The sequence below is a fragment of the Engystomops pustulosus genome, chromosome 9 (genome assembly GCF_040894005.1).
Source record: "Engystomops pustulosus chromosome 9, aEngPut4.maternal, whole genome shotgun sequence".
Classification (NCBI taxonomy): domain Eukaryota; kingdom Metazoa; phylum Chordata; class Amphibia; order Anura; family Leptodactylidae; genus Engystomops; species Engystomops pustulosus.
This window is the reverse complement of record NC_092419.1, coordinates 3667538-3689530: the sequence shown is the minus strand read 5'-3', so window position 1 is coordinate 3689530 and position 21993 is coordinate 3667538. Positions and strand designations below refer to the sequence as shown.

Below are 21993 nucleotides of genomic sequence, written 5' to 3'. Positions count from 1 at the left end.
TTAGACTTGCATCTGTTTGTATTGTGAGGACTGGGGCAGGGTTCCACCAAACCCCTTTTTTTTAGATTTTGGGGATTTTTCCACCATGTAAGAGAATGCTTGACTAGGTGAGGGATTTAGATGTAGAGGGTTCTTGTCCCAGATTCGAATTGTCCAAGCCTGCACAATCCTTGAGCCCAAGCCAAGCGCTGGATACAACATGTCAGGAGTCCGAGGAGACTTAGGGCTGCCCGAATGCTGCAGGAATTCTTTATCTGGAAGAGACTTATATTTTGTCTTAATTTTTGTACCTTCTCTTGGGGCAAAAAAAAAAAAAAAACTTGTTTCATTGCATCAAATCTTACACCTAGAAACTTATTTGTTTTTTTCTGGGGTTAGGTCTGATTTCTCCTAGTTTATTATCCACCCTAAGTTCTGGAGAAGAAGTATAGAGATCTTAGGTGAGCTCTTAGCTACGACTCTGTTTTGGCAATTAATAGTAGATCGTCTAAGTAAGGAGGGGTATAGACTCTATAATGGATTCCCGAGGGGTTGTGTTTATTAGGTGCCATTCTATTTCTGAAAGCCAGAAAAAAAGGGTCCTGGCTACAAATATGGAGGTGATATTAGTTTTAATGTTTAAAGATGACGTTTCCCATGCGCTTTTTAAAAGGCCATCAGATTTCCGATCTAGGGGATCTTTACGTTGGGCAATATCCTCAAATGGAAGGTCAGTTTTTTTAACTACCTTTGTGACCTGGACATCAACCTTTGGTATTGAATCCCATAACACATTCTCCTCAAATAGCAATCTGTTACCAAATCCTTATTTCTGGATCTTTCCATCCATTCCTCTAGAACTAAATCTTTTAATGTATCTACCACCGGAAAGACTTTTTTTGCTTCAACCCCCCAAAAAGATTGTTTCAAAGCTTTTAATGAATTGTCTAGGTCTTCTGAAGCAACGAGATATTTAGTGTGCCCCTGGTCTTTAGGATGAACTTCTTCTAGATCATCCTTTAATCTTTTGTTTAAAGATCCGGAAGGAAAGTCCGAGTCCTGATCAGAGGAGGAGGACTGGACGTACCTAGTTATTTTCCTGGGTGGTTTGGTTAAATGGGCGGCAATGGAGGCGGATGCCGCCTCTTTAATTGCACCAGCAGCAGAATAGTGAGTGCAGCTCTGGAGTATAATGCAGGATGTAACTCAGGATCAGTACAGGATAAGTAATGTCATGTATGTACACAGTGACTGCACCAGCAGCAGAATAGTGAGTGCAGCTCTGGAGTATAATACAGGATGTAACTCAGGATCAGTACAGGATAAGTAATGTCATGTATGTACACAGTGACTGCACCAGCAGCAGAATAGTGAGTGCAGCTCTGGGGTATAATACAGGATGTAACTCAGGATCAGTACAGGATAAGTAATGTCATGTATGTACAGTGACTGCACCAGCAGCAGAATAGTGAGTGCAGCTCTGGAGTATAATACAGGATGTAACTCAGGATCAGTACAGGATAAGTAATGTCATGTATGTACACAGTGACTGCACCAGCAGCAGAATAGTGAGTGCAGCTCTGGGGTATAATACAGGATGTAACTCTTGCATTAGAAATCACAATCTAAGAAGTTACAAATATAGAAAGAGAACACATTTATTTAGAATAAAAGACATGAGGGATATTATGTACAGGCAGCTATAACACATTATTATTCAGGACGGCATTAGATAAAATGTTTAGACCACAGATTGATGCATCTTTATGTACATATTTAGGAAAACTGTTCGTTTATGTAACTTTTTTTTTTTTTTTTATAAGTAAAATCCTCAAGCAATGGAAAGATTTGATGGGGATTTGTACATCTTTCTTTCTTCTGCACATTTTGCTGTGAGAGGAGCCGCGTCCTTCGGATAAAACCACAAATCAGCATAAAAAAGCGAATACACCGAGACCAAGGGATCGTCCGGGAGATGGAGGCAGATTATTTGCGGTTTGCTCGTGCGGTTCCAATGACACATTCATTGACCTGAAATTACAGAAGGTCTCATTAACAATCCAGGAAGTATCAGATTCTGGTTCTGTGTGACCCCAGGGCTCCGCTGTGACCTCGGGGCTCCGCTGTGACCTCGGGGCTCCGCTGTGACCTCTTACCTTGCTGGCAAAGCGCAAAGAATTCACAGACTCCGCAAAGTTTTCTTCCAAGGGGGAAATGTTCACAAACATCAACCTAAGGAAGAAGCGAAGGATAAGTACGAGACGTAAGCAAAGCTTTATAGAGGAACCTTACCCCCAAAACTAACACTGCCGGCTGCTAAAGGGTTACAAGTCCCCCCCCAATCACACATGGGGGCTCTGTACCCCAATTACAGCCATTTTCTGATATGCAAAATAGCTGACTAGACCATTTTATTCTAGATCGGACTCTGGCCCAGATTTATTATCGCCCCGGCACCAGTCGGACGTTACACGTTCTTTTATGCACAAACTGCTTGGACAGGTATTCCAGAAGTGTCCGCACTATTCTGGGCGCGACACAAATTTCTGCACCGAAATGGGTGTTCCCGTGCCACATTTGAAATGCTAAATTCATATGGTAAAAGGCGCACCAAAAAAGAAAGGGGCTCTGTAGTCAGATTCACAGGCTGTTACACTTCCCTCTGCCTGATGTGGCAGAAGTGGTGGGAAACATGCTCCTGCACAGTGTAACATCCTGTTAACCCTCATCTCTGACCAAAGGCCTTCAGAATCATTAGCAGAATTCTAAAAGATTTTTGAAGAAAGGAGGCCATGGATGACAGATATAAGACAAGTAATGTACCATCGCCAGTGAGTATACGGCTGGGTGCAGAAGAAGGAGGAGCGAGTGCTCCTCACCCCTCCCCTCGCTATTGAAAGCCGAGTGGATTCATTTGGAATAACATCATACATGTCGTATATTATACATGGGGGACGCCTATAGCTTGGTCACTGCCTGCTGATGACCGTGTCTGCCCGAGTGGAGCGGAGCACAGGGAGGGTTTATTTATCACCCCCTTTTGTTTGTTTCTTATTGTGTATATTTTAGTAGTTTTGTATTCAATATATGTTGTATGTCCGTGGTATTTTTGTAATGTATTTAAAATGTGTCTCTATGGCCTTTTGTGACAACTTTCTTTTCCTCCGTCGGGGATAATAAATGGATTATTATTATTATTATTATCAAGACCCGACGTTTGCTTCCAGGCCGAGTAGCGATGGCTCCGGGCGGTTACAGATAACAGGACTACAGAAATGAACGGGCTCCATACAGCGCTGCCCGGTGTAAGGCAATTATACTAGAGGATTAGCCATTGATGGGGACACACGGTGGCGCATCATGGAATGCGCTATAGATTACTACAACCACCATAACTCATTGTCAGATCGGGACGCCCACATCAGGCCGCAGTCACAATCACATTTTGTGCAGTTCTCTGAGCCGCAGCAGAAGATTCATAAGAAATGAAACATATAGTAGGAAGATCTCGCTCAGGATTCAGCATTGACATTAACTTCAACACTTCAAGGGTAATTCCATCCTTTCAAAACACCTTTGGATGGAGTCCATGGATGATAAGCAAGGAACAGATTCAAACATGGCGGAACCAAGTCCTCCTGCGGGGTTACCTCCAATGATGGGGCCCATAGTGTCATGATACAATGTATACATTGAATAACATGATGAATAACAGGACTTACACTTTTGAGTTCCCTCCCAAGCTGTTCTGCAGCAGGTACGTCAGCTTACTATTCCGGTATGGTATATGTGAATCCTGCCAATAGAACAAATATCGCGCATCAGATTGTGACCGTTCATTATACATCATCATAAACCATACACTGTATGTAGGTGTAGATACCTTATTACATAATGAGGTGATCACCATGCCCAGCGTGGAGAGGGAAGTGTTAATGCTCTGCGTCTCCTTCAGTCGATCTCCTGTGGATAGAGATCTGTCCAGGCGTTCGCTTCCGGCGAGGTCGATCAGGCTCAGGACGGCTAATGACAGAACAGGACACAGAATGTAAACCAGGCACCGGCAAAGTGACCTCAATAATCCACGACAGTCACAAATAGCAGCGGTTGTGGAGCTGCAGGATGCGACATTGGGGGTTACACTCCATGGAGGGGACATCAACTTACATGATGTCCGGACATCTCGGATGCTGTTCTCCCCCTCAATCTTCAGCTGGAACACGCTGTGGCTACGAGACGAGCGGTCGTTCAGGGCAGTTTTCGCCACGGAGCGGTTGGTTTTTGCTGTGCGCAGAAGCTCGTGCACCTAACAAACAGCAATTCACACACATCAGACAAAACCACTTAGAAAACAGAGGCCGTTCTACTACTGTCAGGGGTCCAGCGCACCTCCTCCACACTGGAGACCTCCACGTAGCGCAGGTTGGTGACATGGACGTCATTGCTGGATGAGCTGACTTTACGGATGTCGTACTCCAGTTTCTTGTCTGGACGGTTTATCAGCAGATCTCTCAGGGTCTCGTTGTAGATCTCAAGGAAACTTGCAGTGAACTTATACTGGAAGAAGGCGAAATGGCTAAAATCAGATCAGAGAATCATCAAAGATAAACCAGGGCCATTACTCCTAGATCCAGGCCCCGTGGCTGTAGTAATCTCATCCATGGCCTCCTTCCTTATGGAAAGGTAATATAAAATGCTGCGCCAGAAGGTCTATGCTCGTGTTACACAAGCCCTCTGTGCTTCACAGGCTGTTACAATGTGCAGCAGCCATTCATTGATAATTGAAATGGATCTCTAATCACAGGAGCGCACTTACCTGCCAGCCTTTACACTTCAGCTCGTCTGCACTTGCGAAGATCTGTCGGATTGCTCTGGGAATCATTCCCATGGTGTCCATAGAGAGGTGTTCTGGACCCTCCATGGTGTAAGTCTTCCCGCTGCCAGTCTGGCCATATGCAAATATGCAGACCGGATAACCATCCAGGGCGGACTAGATAATGAAGCGCAGTGTAAGCAGCCAAACCACAAAGCCGACCCACACAGACAGAACACGGCTGTGACCTACCTGAACCAGCAAAGAGATCTCCTCAAACACATCAGCCTGACTAGCCGCAGGAGAAAAGATGCAGTCAAAATTAAAGTCATATTTGACCGTCTGTCCCTTATCCCGACCAACGTGAGACTGAAGGAAACAAAAATCTAAAGTAAAACGAATAAGTGAAACACGGGGACCAGCACATTCTCCTTAGAGAGACAGACCTACCTCCTCCATCTTGGTCAGGACAATGGCCTTCTCATCACTTGGAGGGAAGACGATATGTCCCGCAGATGAAGCCTTCTCAGTGGGCAGGGTGGGACGGACTCTGCAGAAGACACGGATGTTTCCCTAGTGTAGACATAACCCAAAACCAGGAGTGTTAGAAATGATCGGAAATGACATACCAGGTACATTGGCAGCCAGTATCTCAGGATCACTTACCTTCAGCTCCTGCACGGTGTTATGCAACCTCCTGCGCTCGGTTTCCAGATTGTATATCTGGGTGTCCTGCTGTGTTATACGTTCCTTCAGATCTATGATCTCCTCGCTCTTTTCCGATACGATGGTCTGCAGTCTCGACTTCTCATCCTCCAGACAAATCAGTCGCCCCTACATCAGGGATAAACATCACAACGTGGTCAGAGCCTTATGGAAAGGGTCACCCAGAGATCAGAGGGCGACTTGTACCCATCTGGTCAGGTGCACTTCAGCTCACCTCCTTGTCCTTCAGCTGCTGCGCCATACTGTCACCCGTAGTCCTCAGCTCCTGCACCAGGCTCTTCTCTGCCACCAGTTCTGACTCCTGTTTCTGGCTCAGTGCTGTCAGACGCTGCACCTCTCTCTCAGAGTCCAACAGTTTTCTTTGTTCAGACAACAGCTTGGTCTCCATAGAACTAAAATGCACAAAAAGATCAGTCTTGAAAAACTTAAAAGTAGCAAGGGTTAAAAAGAAAAGCCTGGTGAATATAATACCATGGACACACCAATCCCATTGGAGGATGAGAAAACATTGTAGTTGGCTTCTGGTTAAATACTAAAGCAATCACTCAGTAGATTGACTATTGAAGAATGTGGAGCAGCTCAGTGCGAGGACACGTCCCCTGTGTCTTCTGCTACAGACATACACAGCAGTACATCTCTCCAGGACTATAGTCTATACGGCCGCACCACTGCACTCACTGTAGCTGGCGGCTGAGATCCTCGTTTTGTTGGCTGAGATCCTCATTTCGTTGGCTGAGATCCTGCATTTGGGCTTGGAGCTGTCCTGTGGTGCTCTGGAGGCGGGCCTTCTCCTCAGACAAGCTCTGCACTTGGCCTTTGTAGTAAGAGACCTTGTCCTTCATATCAGTGACCTGACCCTTAAGGTCCCATGCGGCGCGTTTCTTGCCTGGTGCTGAAGTAGCCGCAGGCGCAGCAGCTTGAGGAAAAGAAAACAAAAGATTCAGGAATGACCCTTATCCACAGTAGTAATGTAAGACACCACCGTCACACACCCCTATGTACACGTACCTGTAACTTTAGGTTTTGTGGAAGCTGCTGGAGAAAAAAAAATAAATAAAAATTGATTTTAGAATATTTCACTCCAATAGAAAACAAATCAAATGAGACAAAGCGTCCAAGGGGCTGAGCACCAATCCATGGATCCAGAGAATGTATAAGCGTCTGCTCAGAGCAATAGTCCTGCACGCTGCAGCTATAATCACCCCCAGCAGCTCATACATGACCATCACCCCAAAAACCTGTTATGTTCATTGGTGCAAGAACAGACATTCAGCCCCTTATGCGGTGGGCACTTTACCTGTGGTGTTCATCCTGTTCCTTGTTTGCATGACCTGAAGAGACTGACGTCCTGCGAAGGAGAGAGCAACGTATTATACAACGTATCGGATCCAAAGGAAAGCTCAGTTACTGGCAAAAATTAAAAGATAAGAATGATAATATAATCAATTGATAATCAAAAGCTACGGCCAAACGCACACTGTCCCAGTTACACGAGGACACTGCAGTGTCACATACGGTCACTCCTGAGGATGGTCTGCGGTTGTGATGAAGATCTTTGTGTGGTTTGTAATTGTGAAGATCCGTCAATCTGTGCTCCGAGGCCTCAAGCGACTGCGGTCAGTGAAAGCGGCTCAGCGACATGAACTCCAGTCATCCCTTCAGCACACAGAACCATTTTCACTGACTGCACTGGTGGGAAAGAGGCCAAAACCAAAGGTTCCCCCATTCCAGCGCTGCAGGAGCTCTGGGAGCCCATCGGACCGGCGGGTAACAGGTCACCTCCATTGTGCGTCCATCACTGTATTGTACCGCGAGGGCCGGATCAATCCCTTCCATCCAAGCTGCAGCAGCAGAATACAAGGGCCACTTGTCACGTCAGCAGAAGGGACCTCAGGTGCCCAACTTTCTTATCCCCAGCGCCCTGGCCTCGCCCCCAGGGGTTCTCAAGAAATTCTGAAAAACCTCTTGGATACAAGAATCCCCACTTTGGGTTCATTGCTCTCCCCTTCTTATTCCTGTGACCTCCAGACCCGAGATGTAGATGTAACAGTGAGATGTACTTACCAATCACCTGGGGCTTGGGCAGAGCCACAGCTGGGGCAACACGGGGTCTGGAGGTGGCAATACTGGCTGCGACCCTGACTGGAGACACCTTCAGACGTTTCTGAAATTAGGAAAGCGGAATTATCACTGACAAATCTGTAAGAACCGGGACAGGACAAGATACAACAAGAACCAACAAAAAGCGCACCCCCAGCTGCGGCTTTACCGGTGCGGCTGCCAGCTCCTGGTTCTCATCGCTCAGCGCCCTCTTCCTGCTGGGAGGAACAGGCAGACGAGACATTTTCATAGACGGCGGAGGCTTCTGATTATCCATGATCAAGTCCTGAGAAGTGAGAGTGAGCACATCAGACACACGGGAGGCCGACCATCACATCACCCAATCCAAAACATCATGTAATATGGAGATAGGCACTGAGCTTCACTGCAGCGCCCCCCCTGCTGTAGCCCCAAGTGCACGCACCCCCCCGCTGTAGCCCCAAGTGCACGCACCCCCCCCGCTGTAGCCTCAAGTGCACGCACCCCCCCCGCTGTAGCCTCAAGTGCACGCACCCCCCCCGCTGTAGCCTCAAGTGCACGCACCCCCCCGCTGTAGCCCCAAGTGCACGCACCCCCCCCCGCTGTAGCCTCAAGTGCACGCACCCCCCCCGCTGTAGCCTCAAGTGCACGCACCCCCCCCGCTGTAGCCTCAAGTGCACGCACCCCCCCCGCTGTAGCCCCAAGTGTATGCATGCCCCCCCCCCGCTGTAGCCCCAAGTGCACGCACCCCCCCCCCGCTGTAGCCCCAAGTGCACGCACCCCCCCCGCTGTAGCCCCAAGTGCACGCCCCCCCCCCGCTGTAGCCCCAAGTGCACGCACCCCCCCCGCTGTAGCCCCAAGTGCACGCACCCCCCCCCGCTGTAGCCCCAAGTGCACGCACCCCCCCTGCTGTAGCCCCAAGTGCACGCACCCCCCCCTGCTGTAGCCCCAAGTGCACGCACCCCCCCCTGCTGTAGCCCCAAGTGCACGCACCCCCCCCTGCTGTAGCCCCAAGTGCACGCACCCCCCCTGCTGTAGCCCCAAGTGCACCCACCCCCCCCCTGCTGTAGCCCCAAGTGCACGCACCCCCCCCCTGCTGTAGCCCCAAGTGCACGCACCCCCCCTGCTGTAGCCCCAAGTGCACGCACCCCCCCTGCTGTAGCCCCAAGTGCACGCACACCTCCCTACTGCAGACACCCCCCCGAATCTCTGCCCAATGCTCCCGGGAGGCTCTGATTGGTTGCTAATTGAATACAAAATGATGATAGGGTGAACAGTCGCCAAAAAGGTATCAATGGAAACATCACTCTCCCCCCCCCCCCCCTCCACAGGTCCGAACACCCGAGTGTGGAAAGTTACTGCCAATAAATCTATATAAATGTTATGTCTGAGCTCACACCGACCCGCAGGACGCACAGGAGGTCAGAACAGAGCGGCGTCACAAGCCTCAGCGTCCCGCAGGTGTGTGTGCGGAGGAGAAATGGGAACACAAGACCCTCCAGGGTCCATGAGACACACAACAGACTGTCCTGAGCTCCAGGGGCTGATAACAGGGAGCAATAGCTTCAGTGCAGGAGAAATGGTCATCTGAGGACCGGGAACTACAAGTCCCAGCACCCCTCCCCCCCTCAGTGACAGGGCATGCTGGGATTTGTAGTTCCCAGCCCTCAGATTACCATTTATCCTGCACTGAAGACTTGTAGTCACATACACAGGGGTGGAGGCAGGAGAGCCATAGCAACTACCTACCTACCTACACCGAGCCGCACCCACCCACCTACCTACCTACCTACCTGCACCGAGCGGCTCCTCTCTCCACATAAACCGCGGCTCTGTTCAAATTCGAAAACCGATATCCCGTCCGTTAGTTTCTAAAAAGTCCCGCCTATGGCGACCGACCAATCAGATCTCAGCCCCGAAGACAGAACAGACGCGATAGGAGAATAAATTAAAACAAACACTTGAAAGGACGCCTAAACTGACCAATGACAGCGAGGAACGTCACGAGGGCGCGGGCAGATAGGGGACGCTCTAGTGTCCTGCTCCCTGCTAGGGGGAGACGCCCCTAACGTGCGCGATGCGCGAGAGGTCTCCTGGAAAATGGCGCCGGCTGACTCCGATGTAAGTCACATGATGTGGGCGACATTGTGCGTGGTCGGTATTGTGTCTGATCGTGTGTGATTACATCAATCCATGGACGATATCGTCCCGGGCTTGTAGTGCGGAGGTGGGCGGGCGGTGAGCGCCCGGGGCAGGCCCCTCCCCCTTGTGGGTGTGAGGGGAAGTGACGAGGAGGAGACAGGACGAGGCGGGCAGAGGCTCCGCCGCTTTGTGCAGCGCCCTGACATCTCCCTGAGGCTTCCCTGCAGGAGACAGTGAGTACCCGCAGCCCCCCAGGACCTTCCTCCGGGGCTCCCCGCATCCTCTGATGCCAGGACTCCCAGGGACAATGGCTCAGGGGGAGCGGAGCCCCTGAGGAGTCTGCAGCAGCAGGGGCTCCCACACAGGGACAAACTTTATAGGAGTCTTTTAACTCTTTACTTCCCACAATGTCTAAGAGGGCGAACACCCGGGTACAGCACAGCGACGCATGAGAGAAAGCGAAACATGAGGATCCAGGAGGGAGAACCTCACACCGGACCAGAACATACTCACATCTGACACCCAGACCCATCAGAACCACCTGGGTCATATACAGACTGTGCACAGGGAGGAGGGAGAACCTCACACCACAGGGAAAGGAGTAACATGGACCAGAACATATTCACATCTGACACCCGGACCCATCAGAACCACCCGGGTCATATACAGACTGTGCGCAGGGAGGAGGGAGAACCTCACACCACAGGGACAGGAGTAACATGGACCAGAACATACTCATGTCTGACACCCAGACCCATCAGAACCACCTGGGTCATATACAGACTGTGTGCAGGGAGGAGGGAGAACCTCACACCGGACCAGAACATACTCACATCTGACACCCAGACCCATCAGAACCACCCGGGTCATATATAGACTGTGTGCAGGGAGGAGGGAGAACCTCACACCGGACCAGAACATAGTCACATCTGACACCCAGACCCATCAGAACCACCTGGGTCATATACAGACTGTGCACAGGGAGGAGGGAGAACCTCACACCACAGGGAAAGGAGTAACATGGACCAGAACATATTCACATCTGACACCCGGACCCATCAGAACCACCCGGGTCATATACAGACTGTGCGCAGGGAGGAGGGAGAACCTCACACCACAGGGACAGGAGTAACATGGACCAGAACATACTCATGTCTGACACCCAGACCCATCAGAACCACCTGGGTCATATACAGACTGTGTGCAGGGAGGAGGGAGAACCTCACACCGGACCAGAACATACTCACATCTGACACCCAGACCCATCAGAACCACCCGGGTCATATATAGACTGTGTGCAGGGAGGAGGGAGAACCTCACACCGGACCAGAACATAGTCACATCTGACACCCAGACCCATCAGAACCACCCGGGTCATATACAGACTGTGTGCAGGGAGGAGGGAGAACCTCACACCACAGGGAAAGGAGTAACATGGACCAGAACATGCACATATCTGACACCCAGACCCATCAGAACCACCCGGGTCATATACAGACTGTGTGCAGGGAGGAGGGAGAACCTCACACTGGACCAGAACATACTCACATCTGACACCCAGACCCATCAGAACCACCCGGGTCATATACAGACTGTGAGGAGGGAGAACCTCACATCACAGGGAAAGGAGTAACATGGACCAGAACATACTCATGTCTGACACCCGGACCCATCAGAACCACCCGGGTCATATACAGACTGTGCACAGGGAGGAGGGAGAACCTCACACCACAGGGAAAGGAGTAACATGGACCAGAACATACTCATGTCTGACACCCGGACCCATCAGAACCACCCGGGTCATATACAGACTGTGCACAGGGAAAGGAGTAACATGGACCAGAACATACTCATGTCTGACACCCAGACCCATCAGAACCACCCGGGTCATATACAGACTGTGTGCAGGGAGGAGGGAGAACCTCACACTGGACCAGAACATACTCACATCTGACACCCAGACCCATCAGAACCACCCGGGTCATATACAGACTGTGTGCAGGGAGGAGGGAGAACCTCACACCGGACCAGAACATACTCACATCTGACACCCAGACCCATCAGAACCACCCGGGTCATATACAGACTGTGCGGAGGGAGAACCTCACACCACAGGGAAAGGAGTAACATGGACCAGAACATACTCATGTCTGACACCCAGACCCATCAGAACCACCCGGGTCATATACAGACTGTGTGCAGGGAGGAGGGAGAACCTCACACTGGACCAGAACATACTCACATCTGACACCCAGACCCATCAGAACCACCCGGGTCATATACAGACTGTGCGCAGGGAGGAGGGAGAACCTCACACCACAGGGAAAGGAGTAACATGGACCAGAACATACTCATGTCTGACACCTGGACCCATCAGAACCACCCGGGTCATATACAGACTGTGCGCAGGGAGGAGGGAGAACCTCACATCACAGGGAAAGGAGTAACATGGACCAGAACATACTCATGTCTGACACCCAGACCCATCAGAACCACCCGGGTCATATACAGACTGTGCGGAGGGAGAACCTCACACCACAGGGAAAGGAGTAACATGGACCAGAACATACTCATGTCTGACACCCAGACCCATCAGAACCACCCGGGTCATATACAGACTGTGCGGAGGGAGAACCTCACACCACAGGGAAAGGAGTAACATGGACCAGAACATACTCATGTCTGACACCCGGACCCATCAGAACCACCCGGGTCATGTACAGACTGTGCACAGGGAAAGGAGTAACATGGACCAGAACATACTCATGTCTGACACCCAGACCCATCAGAACCACCCGGGTCATATACAGACTGTGTGCAGGGAGGAGGGAGAACCTCACACCGGACCAGAACATACTCACATCTGACACCCAGACCCATCAGAACCACCCGGGTCATATACAGACTGTGCGCAGGGAGGAGGGAGAACCTCACACCGGACCAGAACATACTCACATCTGACACCCAGACCCATCAGAACCACCCGGGTCATATACAGACTGTGCGCAGGGAGGAGGGAGAACCTCACACCACAGGGAAAGGAGTAACATGGACCAGAACATACTCATGTCTGACACCCAGACCCATCAGAACCACCCGGGTCATATACAGACTGTGTGCAGGGAGGAGGGAGAACCTCACACCACAGGGAAAGGAGTAACATGGACCAGAACATACTCATGTCTGACACCCAGACCCATCAGAACCACCCGGGTCATATACAGACTGTGTGCAGGGAGGAGGGAGAACCTCACACCGGAGGGACAGGAGTAACATGGACCAGAACATACTCATGTCTGACACCCAGACCCATCAGAACCACCCGGGTCATATACAGACTGTGTGCAGGGAGGAGGGAGAACCTCACACCGGAGGGACAGGAGTAACATGGACCAGAACATACTCATGTCTGACACCCAGACCCATCAGAACCACCCGGGTCATATACAGACTGTGCGGAGGGAGAACCTCACACCACAGGGAAAGGAGTAACATGGACCAGAACATACTCATGTCTGACACCCGGACCCATCAGAACCACCCGGGTCATATACAGACTGTGCACAGGGAAAGGAGTAACATGGACCAGAACATACTCATGTCTGACACCCAGACCCATCAGAACCACCCGGGTCATATACAGACTGTGCGCAGGGAGGAGGGAGAACCTCACACCACAGGGAAAGGAGTAACATGGACCAGAACATACTCATATCTGACACCCGGACCCATCAGAACCCTCAGAACCACCCGGGTCATATACAGACTGTGGAGAGGGAGAACCTCACACCACAGGGACAGGAGTAACAGATTGAAGAATGGACACATGAACTCCCCCGGGTCAGTACTTTGTGGGCCCATCTTTGGTGCAGTGAATGGTCTGTTGGGGAGGTTTTCCTCAGCTTTGCACATCGAGAGGTTGGAGGTTCCCACATTCTTCTTTCTACTTTATGCTCCTCCCAACAGACCTGTCATTGCAGCTACGGGTGGTCCGACAATGTATTGACTCGGGGTGAAGCCCCACACAACAAACGCCACAGTACCAATAAAACCCATTTATAGGGGTCCTCCAGCCATAGCAAGTTAGGATGAGATGGGACCCCCATGGATCATTCTACCCCCATCGTAGCTGAACATGAATAGAGCAGCCAGTTGCGCATGCGCCAGCGGCTCCCATCATCTCTGCGGCGCTGACAAGGAGCACGGCTATAATGCTATTTCCCTCAGCGCCATGGAAATGAGCGGAGCTGCTGGCGCATGCGCAACTGGCTGCTCTATTCATCCCGTTCTGCGTGATCCATGGGGGTCCCATCACTGAGACCCCACCGATCAGCAGGTTAGGACCGATCCTGTGCATGTGACTGGATGAAACCCTGATAAGTTTGGCCGTATCATGTTAGTTATGGTAATGAGTGGTAACATTAGTGACCCCCCCATGTGACCCCCGTGTAATTCTCCCTGCAGGGAACTATGAGCACGCACAGAACGGACACAAGTTCCAAGCGGAAGCGGACAACGCCACAGAAGCTGAAAAATAGGAAGATCTTCGCCCTCTCGGAGAATGATCTAATAGAGGTAAAGATTTGGCGCACGTGGCCTGGAAGCAGAGACTTGTGGGATACATGAGGTCTGCAGCAGGAGAGGCCACAGACAGAGCTTCCGATTATCCATCTACACGTCTGGATGGAAAATAACACGTATCTCTGCTGCTGCAGCACTTCTTTCTGGAGAGCAGGTGTAGGTCCACACAGGAAGGAAATACAGAGACTCCTCTGCGTCTGCTCTGGGGGTGATGCATGAGCCCCTGCAGACATGGGCTGGATGTAGATCTGTCACTCGCAGCCTCCACGTGGGGGGGGGGGGGTACATTATATCAGATTATAAAGCCTTTCCCTCCTGGTGTGTAACCTACTGACTACTTACCTTCCATTCCCACCCTCCTTATTCATCACAGAATCTAATACCTGGACCCCCAAAGGTGGGGAGAGGGAGACCCCGTAAACTGCCAATAACAAGTGAAGAAGAGACGCCAAAACGAGGAAGAGGGCGACCAAAGGGAAGCTTGAAGAAAATCCCCTCTGCCATAAAGGTGAGAGTCGGAGCCTCGCGTAATCCCTCACACACAAACCGTAAAAATCCTGTGAAAAGTAAATGAAAGTTGTAACCGCTCCGTTATTATTATTGTTCTGGTCGCAGGAGTTTTATTTCTAAACTTTTTGCAGTATTAAATATGATTGGTAGTGAGATCTCAGCCTCACCCACTGATATATGAGAATCTGTCAATCGTGTGTAGGCGGAGTAATCGGGACTCCTCTCCCAGGACTCCTGCAGGATTCAATGTTACAAATTACACGCAGCCCCGCGTCCCGTATCCCCCGTACACATTACACGGAGCCCCGCGTCCCGTATCCCCCGTACACGTTACACGGAGCCCCGCGTCCCGTATCCCCCGTACACGTTACACGGAGCCCCGCGTCCCGTATCCCCCGTACACGTTACACGGAGCCCCGCGTCCCGTATCCCCCGTACACGTTACACGCAGCCCCGCGTCCCGTATCCCCCGTACACGTTACACGCAGCCCCGCGTCCCGTATCCCCCGTACACGTTACACGCAGCCCCGCGTCCCGTATCCCCCGTACACGTTACACGCAGCCCCGCGTCCCGTATCCCCCGTACACGTTACACGCAGCCCCGCGTCCCGTATCCCCCGTACACGTTACACGCAGCCCCGCGTCCCGTATCCCCCGTACACGTTACACGCAGCCCCGCGTCCCGTATCCCCCGTACACGTTACACGCAGCCCCGCGTCCCGTATCCCCCGTACACGTTACACGCAGCCCCGCGTCCCGTATCCCCCGTACACGTTACACGCAGCCCCGCGTCCCGTATCCCCCGTACACGTTACACGCAGCCCCGCGTCCCATACACACCGTACACGTTACACGCAGCCCCGCGTCCCATACACACCGTACACATTACACGGAGCCCCGCGTCCCATACACACCGTACACATTACACGGAGCCCCGCGTCCCATACACACCGTACACGTTACACGGAGCCCCGCGTCCCGTATCCCCCGTACACATTACACGGAGCCCCACGTCCCGCATTCCCCGTACACGTTACACGCAGCTCCGCGTCCCATACACACTGTACACATTACACGGAGCCCCACGTCCCATACACACTGTACACATTACACGGAGCCCCACGTCCCATACACACCGTACACATTACACGCAGCCCCGCGTCCCCTGCGCTTAGGTTATTGTTGTACGTGATACGTGTAGTAGATCTCCGCAGATGACTTATCGTATACCGCACTTTCCTCATTGTTTTCAGGCGTCTTTCTTCTCTAAGATAAGAGGTGGAGAAGATCAGGACAGTCAGCTTTGCTTGTCACAATTCCCCGAAACCCTGCACAACCGGGAGAATGTCCCAAAATCCCCCCATCAGTCCCTGGGAAAGAAGGAAAGCCAGACGGAAACCCCACAGAACAAGGAAAACCTGCCGGGAAAATATTCCAGCCCCACAGGATCTGCACATAGAGGGAGAGGGCGGCCGAAAGGGAGCAAAAACAAGACCTTCCCTGTATCCCCGACAAGGGTGAGATATCACCAGGGGCAGCACATCTACATGGATGGAGGGGAGAGAGAAGGCAGGATGGATGGATGGACGGAGGAGAGAGGGAGAAGGCAGGATGGAGAGAGAGAAGGATGGAGGGATGGATGGACGGACGGAGGGGAGAGAGAGAGAAGGCAGGATGGAGGGAGGGAGGAGATAGGGAGATTGGTGGATGGAGGGGAGAGAGAGAAGGCAGGATGGATGGAGGGGAGAGAGAGAAGGATGGAGGGGGAGAGAGAGAAGGCAGGATGGATGGAGGGGAGAGAGAGAAGGATGGAGGGGGATAGAGAGAAGGCTGGATGGATGGATGGATGGAGGAGAGAGAGACTTGCATAAAGACTTGTTTAGCTGTAGGGCAGTCGTGAAGGGGTTAACCTGTGCTCCTCAGAGGACGGGCACTGGTCCTATTTGCGTCATTATGATCCTTATTTATTCATTTTCAGGCCTATTCCGTCCGTGAGGGGAAATCGCCACCAGTTTATTCCCCCAAAAAAGAGGAAGACCCAAAGCGACAGAATGGGGTGACCCCGCACCGAGGCCGAGGGCGACCGAGGGGAAGCACAAAGGTGCGAGGCGTCATGTCTTACACACGGGTTTCCATAGATGAAGAAGCTTTAGTATATAATGTAACCAGCGTCGTCTTCTTCAGGTAAAACCCAGCGCTGAGATTATCCCAAAGAGGTCACGGGGGAGGCCAAAGGGCAGCAAAAACAAGAAGCCGTCCAAGGCCGCCCTGATGGTGAGTGACCCTGACCCTGCGCCGGACACACGACCCCTTCATCACTGTCCTCATGCTGTACCCTTATTCATCATAGAAACTGATACCTGGACCCCAAAAAGCGGGAAGAGGGAGACCCCGTAAACTGCCCATAGCATCTGAAGGAGAGACCCCAAAACGAGGAAGAGGGCGACCAAAGGGAAGCTTGAATAAAATGCCTTCTGCCAGAAAGGTGAGGTCTGCGCTCCGCCCCCCCCCCCCCCCCTCCGGGGTCTGCGCCCCCCCCCCCCCCTCCGGGTCTGCACTCCACCCCCCCCCTTTCCCCTCTGGGTCTGACGCTCGCTCTTATTTTTCAGTCAGTTTTGTCTTCGGGGACCCATGAAAAAAGGAAACGGGGACGTCCAAAGAAGATTGTGCTGCACCCCCCCGCTGCACTGCCCCTAACCCCAAAGCGTCCGAGAGGAAGACCAAAGAGCAGCGGCGGCCACTTACCTGTCCCCAGCAATCTGGTGAGAGCGGAGGGGGGTGGCTTATCATCACATCTATAAGATACAGACTATCCCAGGATATCAGACTGTGGGGTCATCACTGGGACGCGACCTCTGACCCCCACACACCACACACTTACCTGCTGCTGCCCCTATATCACCAGGTGACGGGGTCTTATCCTGTTCTCCTCTTTTGCAGCTGAAGCTTTCAGAATATTACGCACACATGGAGGAGGAGGAGGACGACAACGACGAGGATAATTATGACAAGGACGAAGATGATGACGATGATGAAGATGATGACGACTCTGATGAATAACTCAGCAGCTGTAGGGATAATTCTTAAAGAACTGGTAACTATTCTATCCACCATCTTCCCATAGGTGAAAGGTCGTGTCAAATGTAACAGCAGCTCATACACAGATTATTCTACATATAAGCATCCTCATTCATGGGAATATTGTCCACAGTGTATGCTCAGACTGTACAAAAGCAGCATGTTATAGAGCAGGAGGAGCTGAGCAGATTGTACATAGTGTCCTATCTGCAGGCAGCATGTTATAGAGCAGGAGGAGCTGAGCAGATTGTACATAGTGTCCTATCTGCAGGCAGCATGTTATAGAGCAGGAGGAGCTGAGCAGATTGTACATAGTGTCCTATCTGCAGGCAGCATGTTATAGAGCAGGAGGAGCTGAGCAGATTGTACATAGTGTCCTATCTGCAGGCAGCATGTTATAGAGCAGGAGGAGCTGAGCAGATTGTACATAGTGTCCTATCTGCAGGCAGCATGTTATAGAGCAGGAGGAGCTGAGCAGATTGTACATAGTGTCCTATCTGCAGGCAGCATGTTATAGAGCAGGAGGAGCTGAGCAGATTGTACATAGTGTCCTATCTGCAGGCAGCATGTTATAGAGCAGGAGGAGCTGAGCAGATTGTACATGGTGTCCTATCTGCAGGCAGCATGTTATAGAGCAGGAGGAGCTGAGCAGATAGGACACCATGTACAATCTGGAGGCAGCATGTTATAGAGCAGGAGGAGCTGAGCAGATTGTACATAGCGTCCTATCTGCAGGCAGCATGTTATAGAGCAGGAGGAGCTGAGCAGATTGTACACCATGTACAATCTGGAGGCAGCATGTTATAGAGCAGGAGGAGCTGAGCAGATAGGACACCATGTACAATCTGGAGGCAGCATGTTATAGAGCAGGAGGAGCTGAGCAGATTGTACATAGTGTCCTATCTGCAGGCAGCATGTTATAGAGCAGGAGGAGCTGAGCAGATTGTACATAGTGTCCTATCTGGAGGCAGCATGTTATAGAGCAGGAGGAGCTGAGCAGATTGTACATAGTGTCCTATCTGCAGGCAGCATGTTATAGAGCAGGAGGAGCTGAGCAGATTGTACATAGTGTCCTATCTGCAGGCAGCATGTTATAGAGCAGGAGGAGCTGAGCAGATTGTACATAGTGTCCTATCTGGAGGCAGCATGTTATAGAGCAGGAGGAGCTGAGCAGATTGTACATAGTGTCCTATCTGCAGGCAGCATGTTATAGAGCAGGAGGAGCTGAGCAGATTGTACATAGTGTCCTATCTGCAGGCAGCATGTTATAGAGCAGGAGGAGCTGAGCAGATTGTACATAGTGTCCTATCTGCAGGCAGCATGTTATAGAGCAGGAGGAGCTGAGCAGATTGTATAGTTTCCTAGCTGTAGGTAGTGCAGCCTCGGGTTCTGGCTCAGTAGCTTTGAGCAGAGCATAGTCTAGGGATGGTTCTGGTTTTTCTCATTATTGTCTTTCTCTGTAGGAAACTGAGCAGGACCTGTGGTGGTGACGTGAGAAGAGACGGGCTCGGGCGGCCGGTGTCTTGTAGTAACGGGGCAGTTTGAGGATGTACATTTTGATGTGTAGTGATGTTTTTTCTTTCCATTGTGTGAAGCCTCAGATTCTCGTTATTGCTTTCTTGTCATTTGCTGCCGCGATATCCTTTCTACCAATGTGAATTGTAACGAGGTAGAGTTTTCCTTTTTCCCTCCTCCCCCCTGTAATATTTCTAATGTAGTCGGGATGTTCCTTTTATTTTTTCCACTTTCTGAGCAAAACTTCTTATGTGTTCAATTAGGTTTTGTTACACGGACACTTGGGGCCATTTATAATTTATCAGGCGCCTCCAGATCCTGAGCTGCGCAAGGACCTGCCCATGTACGTCCCTCTAGGGCGCTGCGCAAGGACCTGCCCATGTACGTCCCTCTAGGGCGCTGCGCAAGGACCTGCCCATGTACGTCCCTCTAGGGCGCTGCGCAAGGACCTGCACGTGTACGTCCCGCTAGGGCGCTGCGCAAAAACCTGGACATGTACGTCCCGCTAGGGCGCTGCGCAAGGACCTGCCCATGTACGTCCCTCTAGGGCGCTGCGCAAGGACCTGGACGTGTACGTCCCGCTAGGGCGCTGCGCAAGGACCTGCACGTGTACGTTCTTGCTAGGGCGCTGCGCAAGGACCTGCACGTGTACGTTCTTGCTAGGTCGCTGCGCAAGGACCTGCACCTGTACGTTCTTGCTAGGTCGCTGCGCAAGGACCTGCACCTGTACGTTCTTGCTAGGGCGCTGCGCCCCTCACCTATACGCAACGATCTCTACACGGGGGGGTTGGGGATCCGTGTATAAAAATTAATGTTAAAAATTCTACAAAATCAGGAAAAAACAAGCAAGTTCAGGAGCAGCAAAATCTGGAGAATGTAAGTGACAGGATCCAGCGCCCGGAAAGAGGCCGGAGAGTACAATGGGATCCGCCGCAGGCTCTGGCACCAGAACTAACACAATAATTTGTTTCGGGGTTGGCCCAAGGACAGTCGGGTGGCAGAAGAACCAATCGGATCAGAATGGGATAAAGACAAAAACAAGGAAAAATTGAAATAAATTGGGGTCAGACCAGAGGTCATTGAGCGGCTCCAGGGAGTTTCAGTGTTAAATACTGAACACTTTGAGGGTCCGACATAGAATAATGTAGAGTCCGGGGTGATAGAGGTGACGGGGCCTGAGCCTTCCCAGGCCGAGGAGGTCGGGCGCATCACTGGGTCTTATTACTTGTACATCAGGTCTGACTAAGGATCAGTCCAATGTCTAATGGGTTTTAGGGTTTGGTAAAGGTCGGGTGCGGGGCATGAGGGATACAGGAGATGGAAGAGCAGGGGTTCTCGTAAGCTGGAACATAATATCAGATATTTTAGGGTCGGCCGGAGGATATTCCAGGGTGTTATAGGCGATTCCCTCCGTTTTTAGGTTGTCTCGCACCAGGAGAAAATGGCGTCTTGTATACACTGATTGCTGCCTCCTATGGCCCAGAATCTTACATCCGCTCCGTTCTTTTGCCCCTGGCCGATGCTGCGCTGAGTACACGCAGGTCCGTTATTGCGGTATAATGTGTATGAGGGCGTGGGTCCAGGTTCTTGTGCCGGTCCAGTCTGGAGGTACGGTCCAGTAAATGCAGTCTTCCTGCCTGAGCAGTGGTAATACATGTGCCACGTGTATATACACGGTTACATATAGACGCCACGTTGTGCTGTCCGCCATTACTTCCCCACATCTGTAGATGACCCGGTGTTCAGGTTTTTGTTCTGTGCTTTTAGATATAGTGTTAGTGTCTTGTACTCGGTTTTACAAAAATAAAATGTCAAGTTAATTTTTCTTCCTTTTCGTGAAATCCTTGTGTCATACAATCGGCAAGCAAAACTCTATCCCTCCAGAGCTGCGTTCACACTTCTGCTGCTGGAATCTCCCAGCATTCCTTGCATGGACTGTATGTATACATGACCTGAGAGGTGGAGCAGAGTCATGGAAGGATTTCCCCTCCTGAACTCATTGAGGTCTCATACAACAGAAACTTTATTGGAAATCAACCACAAGGTGGCAGCAGCGGCAGGATAGAGCTGCATACCCGGAGGATTGTGTATTCCTCATCTCACCCCTAGTGAGCGCTGCCTTGTACTGGCCTGCAGAGGGCGCTGCATCACTGCTCATAGAAATAATTGGTGCTCTAAGGATTTGGGATAATGATGTTTAGATAACCCAGAAATCTGTATAAGGGGGAGGCTCATGCGCACTGCGCACCGCCGCCGGTATCAGAGGATGATTGTGGCAATGAATCTGTAGAGACTGCATTTTGTCAAACAGACCTTGAAGAGAAGATGTGAGGCCACAGAGGGAGCATCTAGTGTTATGTGCGGCAGGATTGGAGGGTTTCCAGCTTGTTTCTATCTGGCTGGAAAAAATTAAATGACCCCCAAATCCTCTTTCCCCACCACGTGGCTCCTGCTCCACGTGTTGATACTGAATGGAGCGACGCTTCTATAGGTCTCCCGGGTCGGCCACGTGTTAGCGGTTGTGTGAAGCCAAAACTGCGCTGTTCAGCTGTGAGGGTCGACAGGTGGAG

General features: G+C 51.3%; 2 protein-coding genes across 10 annotated transcripts; one reads left to right on the top strand and one right to left on the bottom strand.

The window, feature by feature from the left end:
- Positions 1-1619: 1619 nt before the first annotated feature.
- On the bottom strand, positions 1620-9852 carry KIFC1 (kinesin family member C1). 8 transcript variants are annotated; one of them, XM_072125234.1, is made up of 17 exons: positions 9783-9852; positions 7770-7904; positions 7583-7682; positions 6816-6866; positions 6527-6553; positions 6197-6434; positions 5733-5910; positions 5459-5626; positions 5243-5365; positions 5045-5161; positions 4796-4969; positions 4369-4536; positions 4147-4285; positions 3863-4002; positions 3702-3775; positions 2136-2211; positions 1620-2010 (listed from the first exon to the last, which is right to left on the bottom strand). In XM_072125234.1, the coding sequence occupies exons 2-17, from the start codon at positions 7893-7895 to the stop codon at positions 1966-1968; spliced, it is 1944 nt and encodes a 647-aa protein (XP_071981335.1). In that variant the 5' UTR covers positions 7896-7904; positions 9783-9852; the 3' UTR covers positions 1620-1965. The 8 variants fall into 8 exon arrangements, with proteins under 8 accessions (XP_071981335.1, XP_071981338.1, XP_071981336.1 ...); XM_072125237.1 differs by lacking the exon at positions 9783-9852 and adding an exon at positions 9387-9634 and having other exon boundaries at positions 7788-7904; XM_072125235.1 differs by lacking the exon at positions 9783-9852 and adding an exon at positions 9391-9633 and having other exon boundaries at positions 6527-6550.
- On the top strand, positions 9578-21249 carry LOC140077777 (uncharacterized). Of its 2 annotated transcripts, none has more exons than XM_072125239.1 (10): positions 9578-9718; positions 14204-14314; positions 14694-14828; positions 16084-16347; positions 16809-16931; positions 17015-17104; positions 17181-17315; positions 17440-17592; positions 17771-17924; positions 19372-21249. In XM_072125239.1, the coding sequence occupies exons 1-9, from the start codon at positions 9698-9700 to the stop codon at positions 17888-17890; spliced, it is 1152 nt and encodes a 383-aa protein (XP_071981340.1). In that variant the 5' UTR covers positions 9578-9697; the 3' UTR covers positions 17891-17924; positions 19372-21249. The 2 variants fall into 2 exon arrangements, with proteins under 2 accessions (XP_071981340.1, XP_071981341.1); XM_072125240.1 differs by lacking the exon at positions 9578-9718 and adding an exon at positions 9802-9972.
- The last annotated feature ends 744 nt before the right edge of the window (positions 21250-21993 follow it).

Coding starts and splice junctions, on each gene's coding strand:
- KIFC1 (XM_072125234.1), bottom strand. CDS start 7,895: ATGGATAATCAGAAGCCTCCGCCGTCTATGAAAATGTCTCGTCTGCCT. Junction 6,867..7,582: donor GCCCAAGCCCCAGGTGATTG/GTAAGTACATCT, acceptor TCTCCTTCGCAG/GACGTCAGTCTCTTCAGGTC. Junction 6,435..6,526: donor CACAAAACCTAAAGTTACAG/GTACGTGTACAT, acceptor CTTTTCCTCAAG/CTGCTGCGCCTGCGGCTACT.
- LOC140077777 (XM_072125239.1), top strand. CDS start 9,698: ATGGCGCCGGCTGACTCCGAT. Junction 17,105..17,180: donor CGTCCAAGGCCGCCCTGATG/GTGAGTGACCCT, acceptor TATTCATCATAG/AAACTGATACCTGGACCCCA. Junction 17,593..17,770: donor TACCTGTCCCCAGCAATCTG/GTGAGAGCGGAG, acceptor CCTCTTTTGCAG/CTGAAGCTTTCAGAATATTA.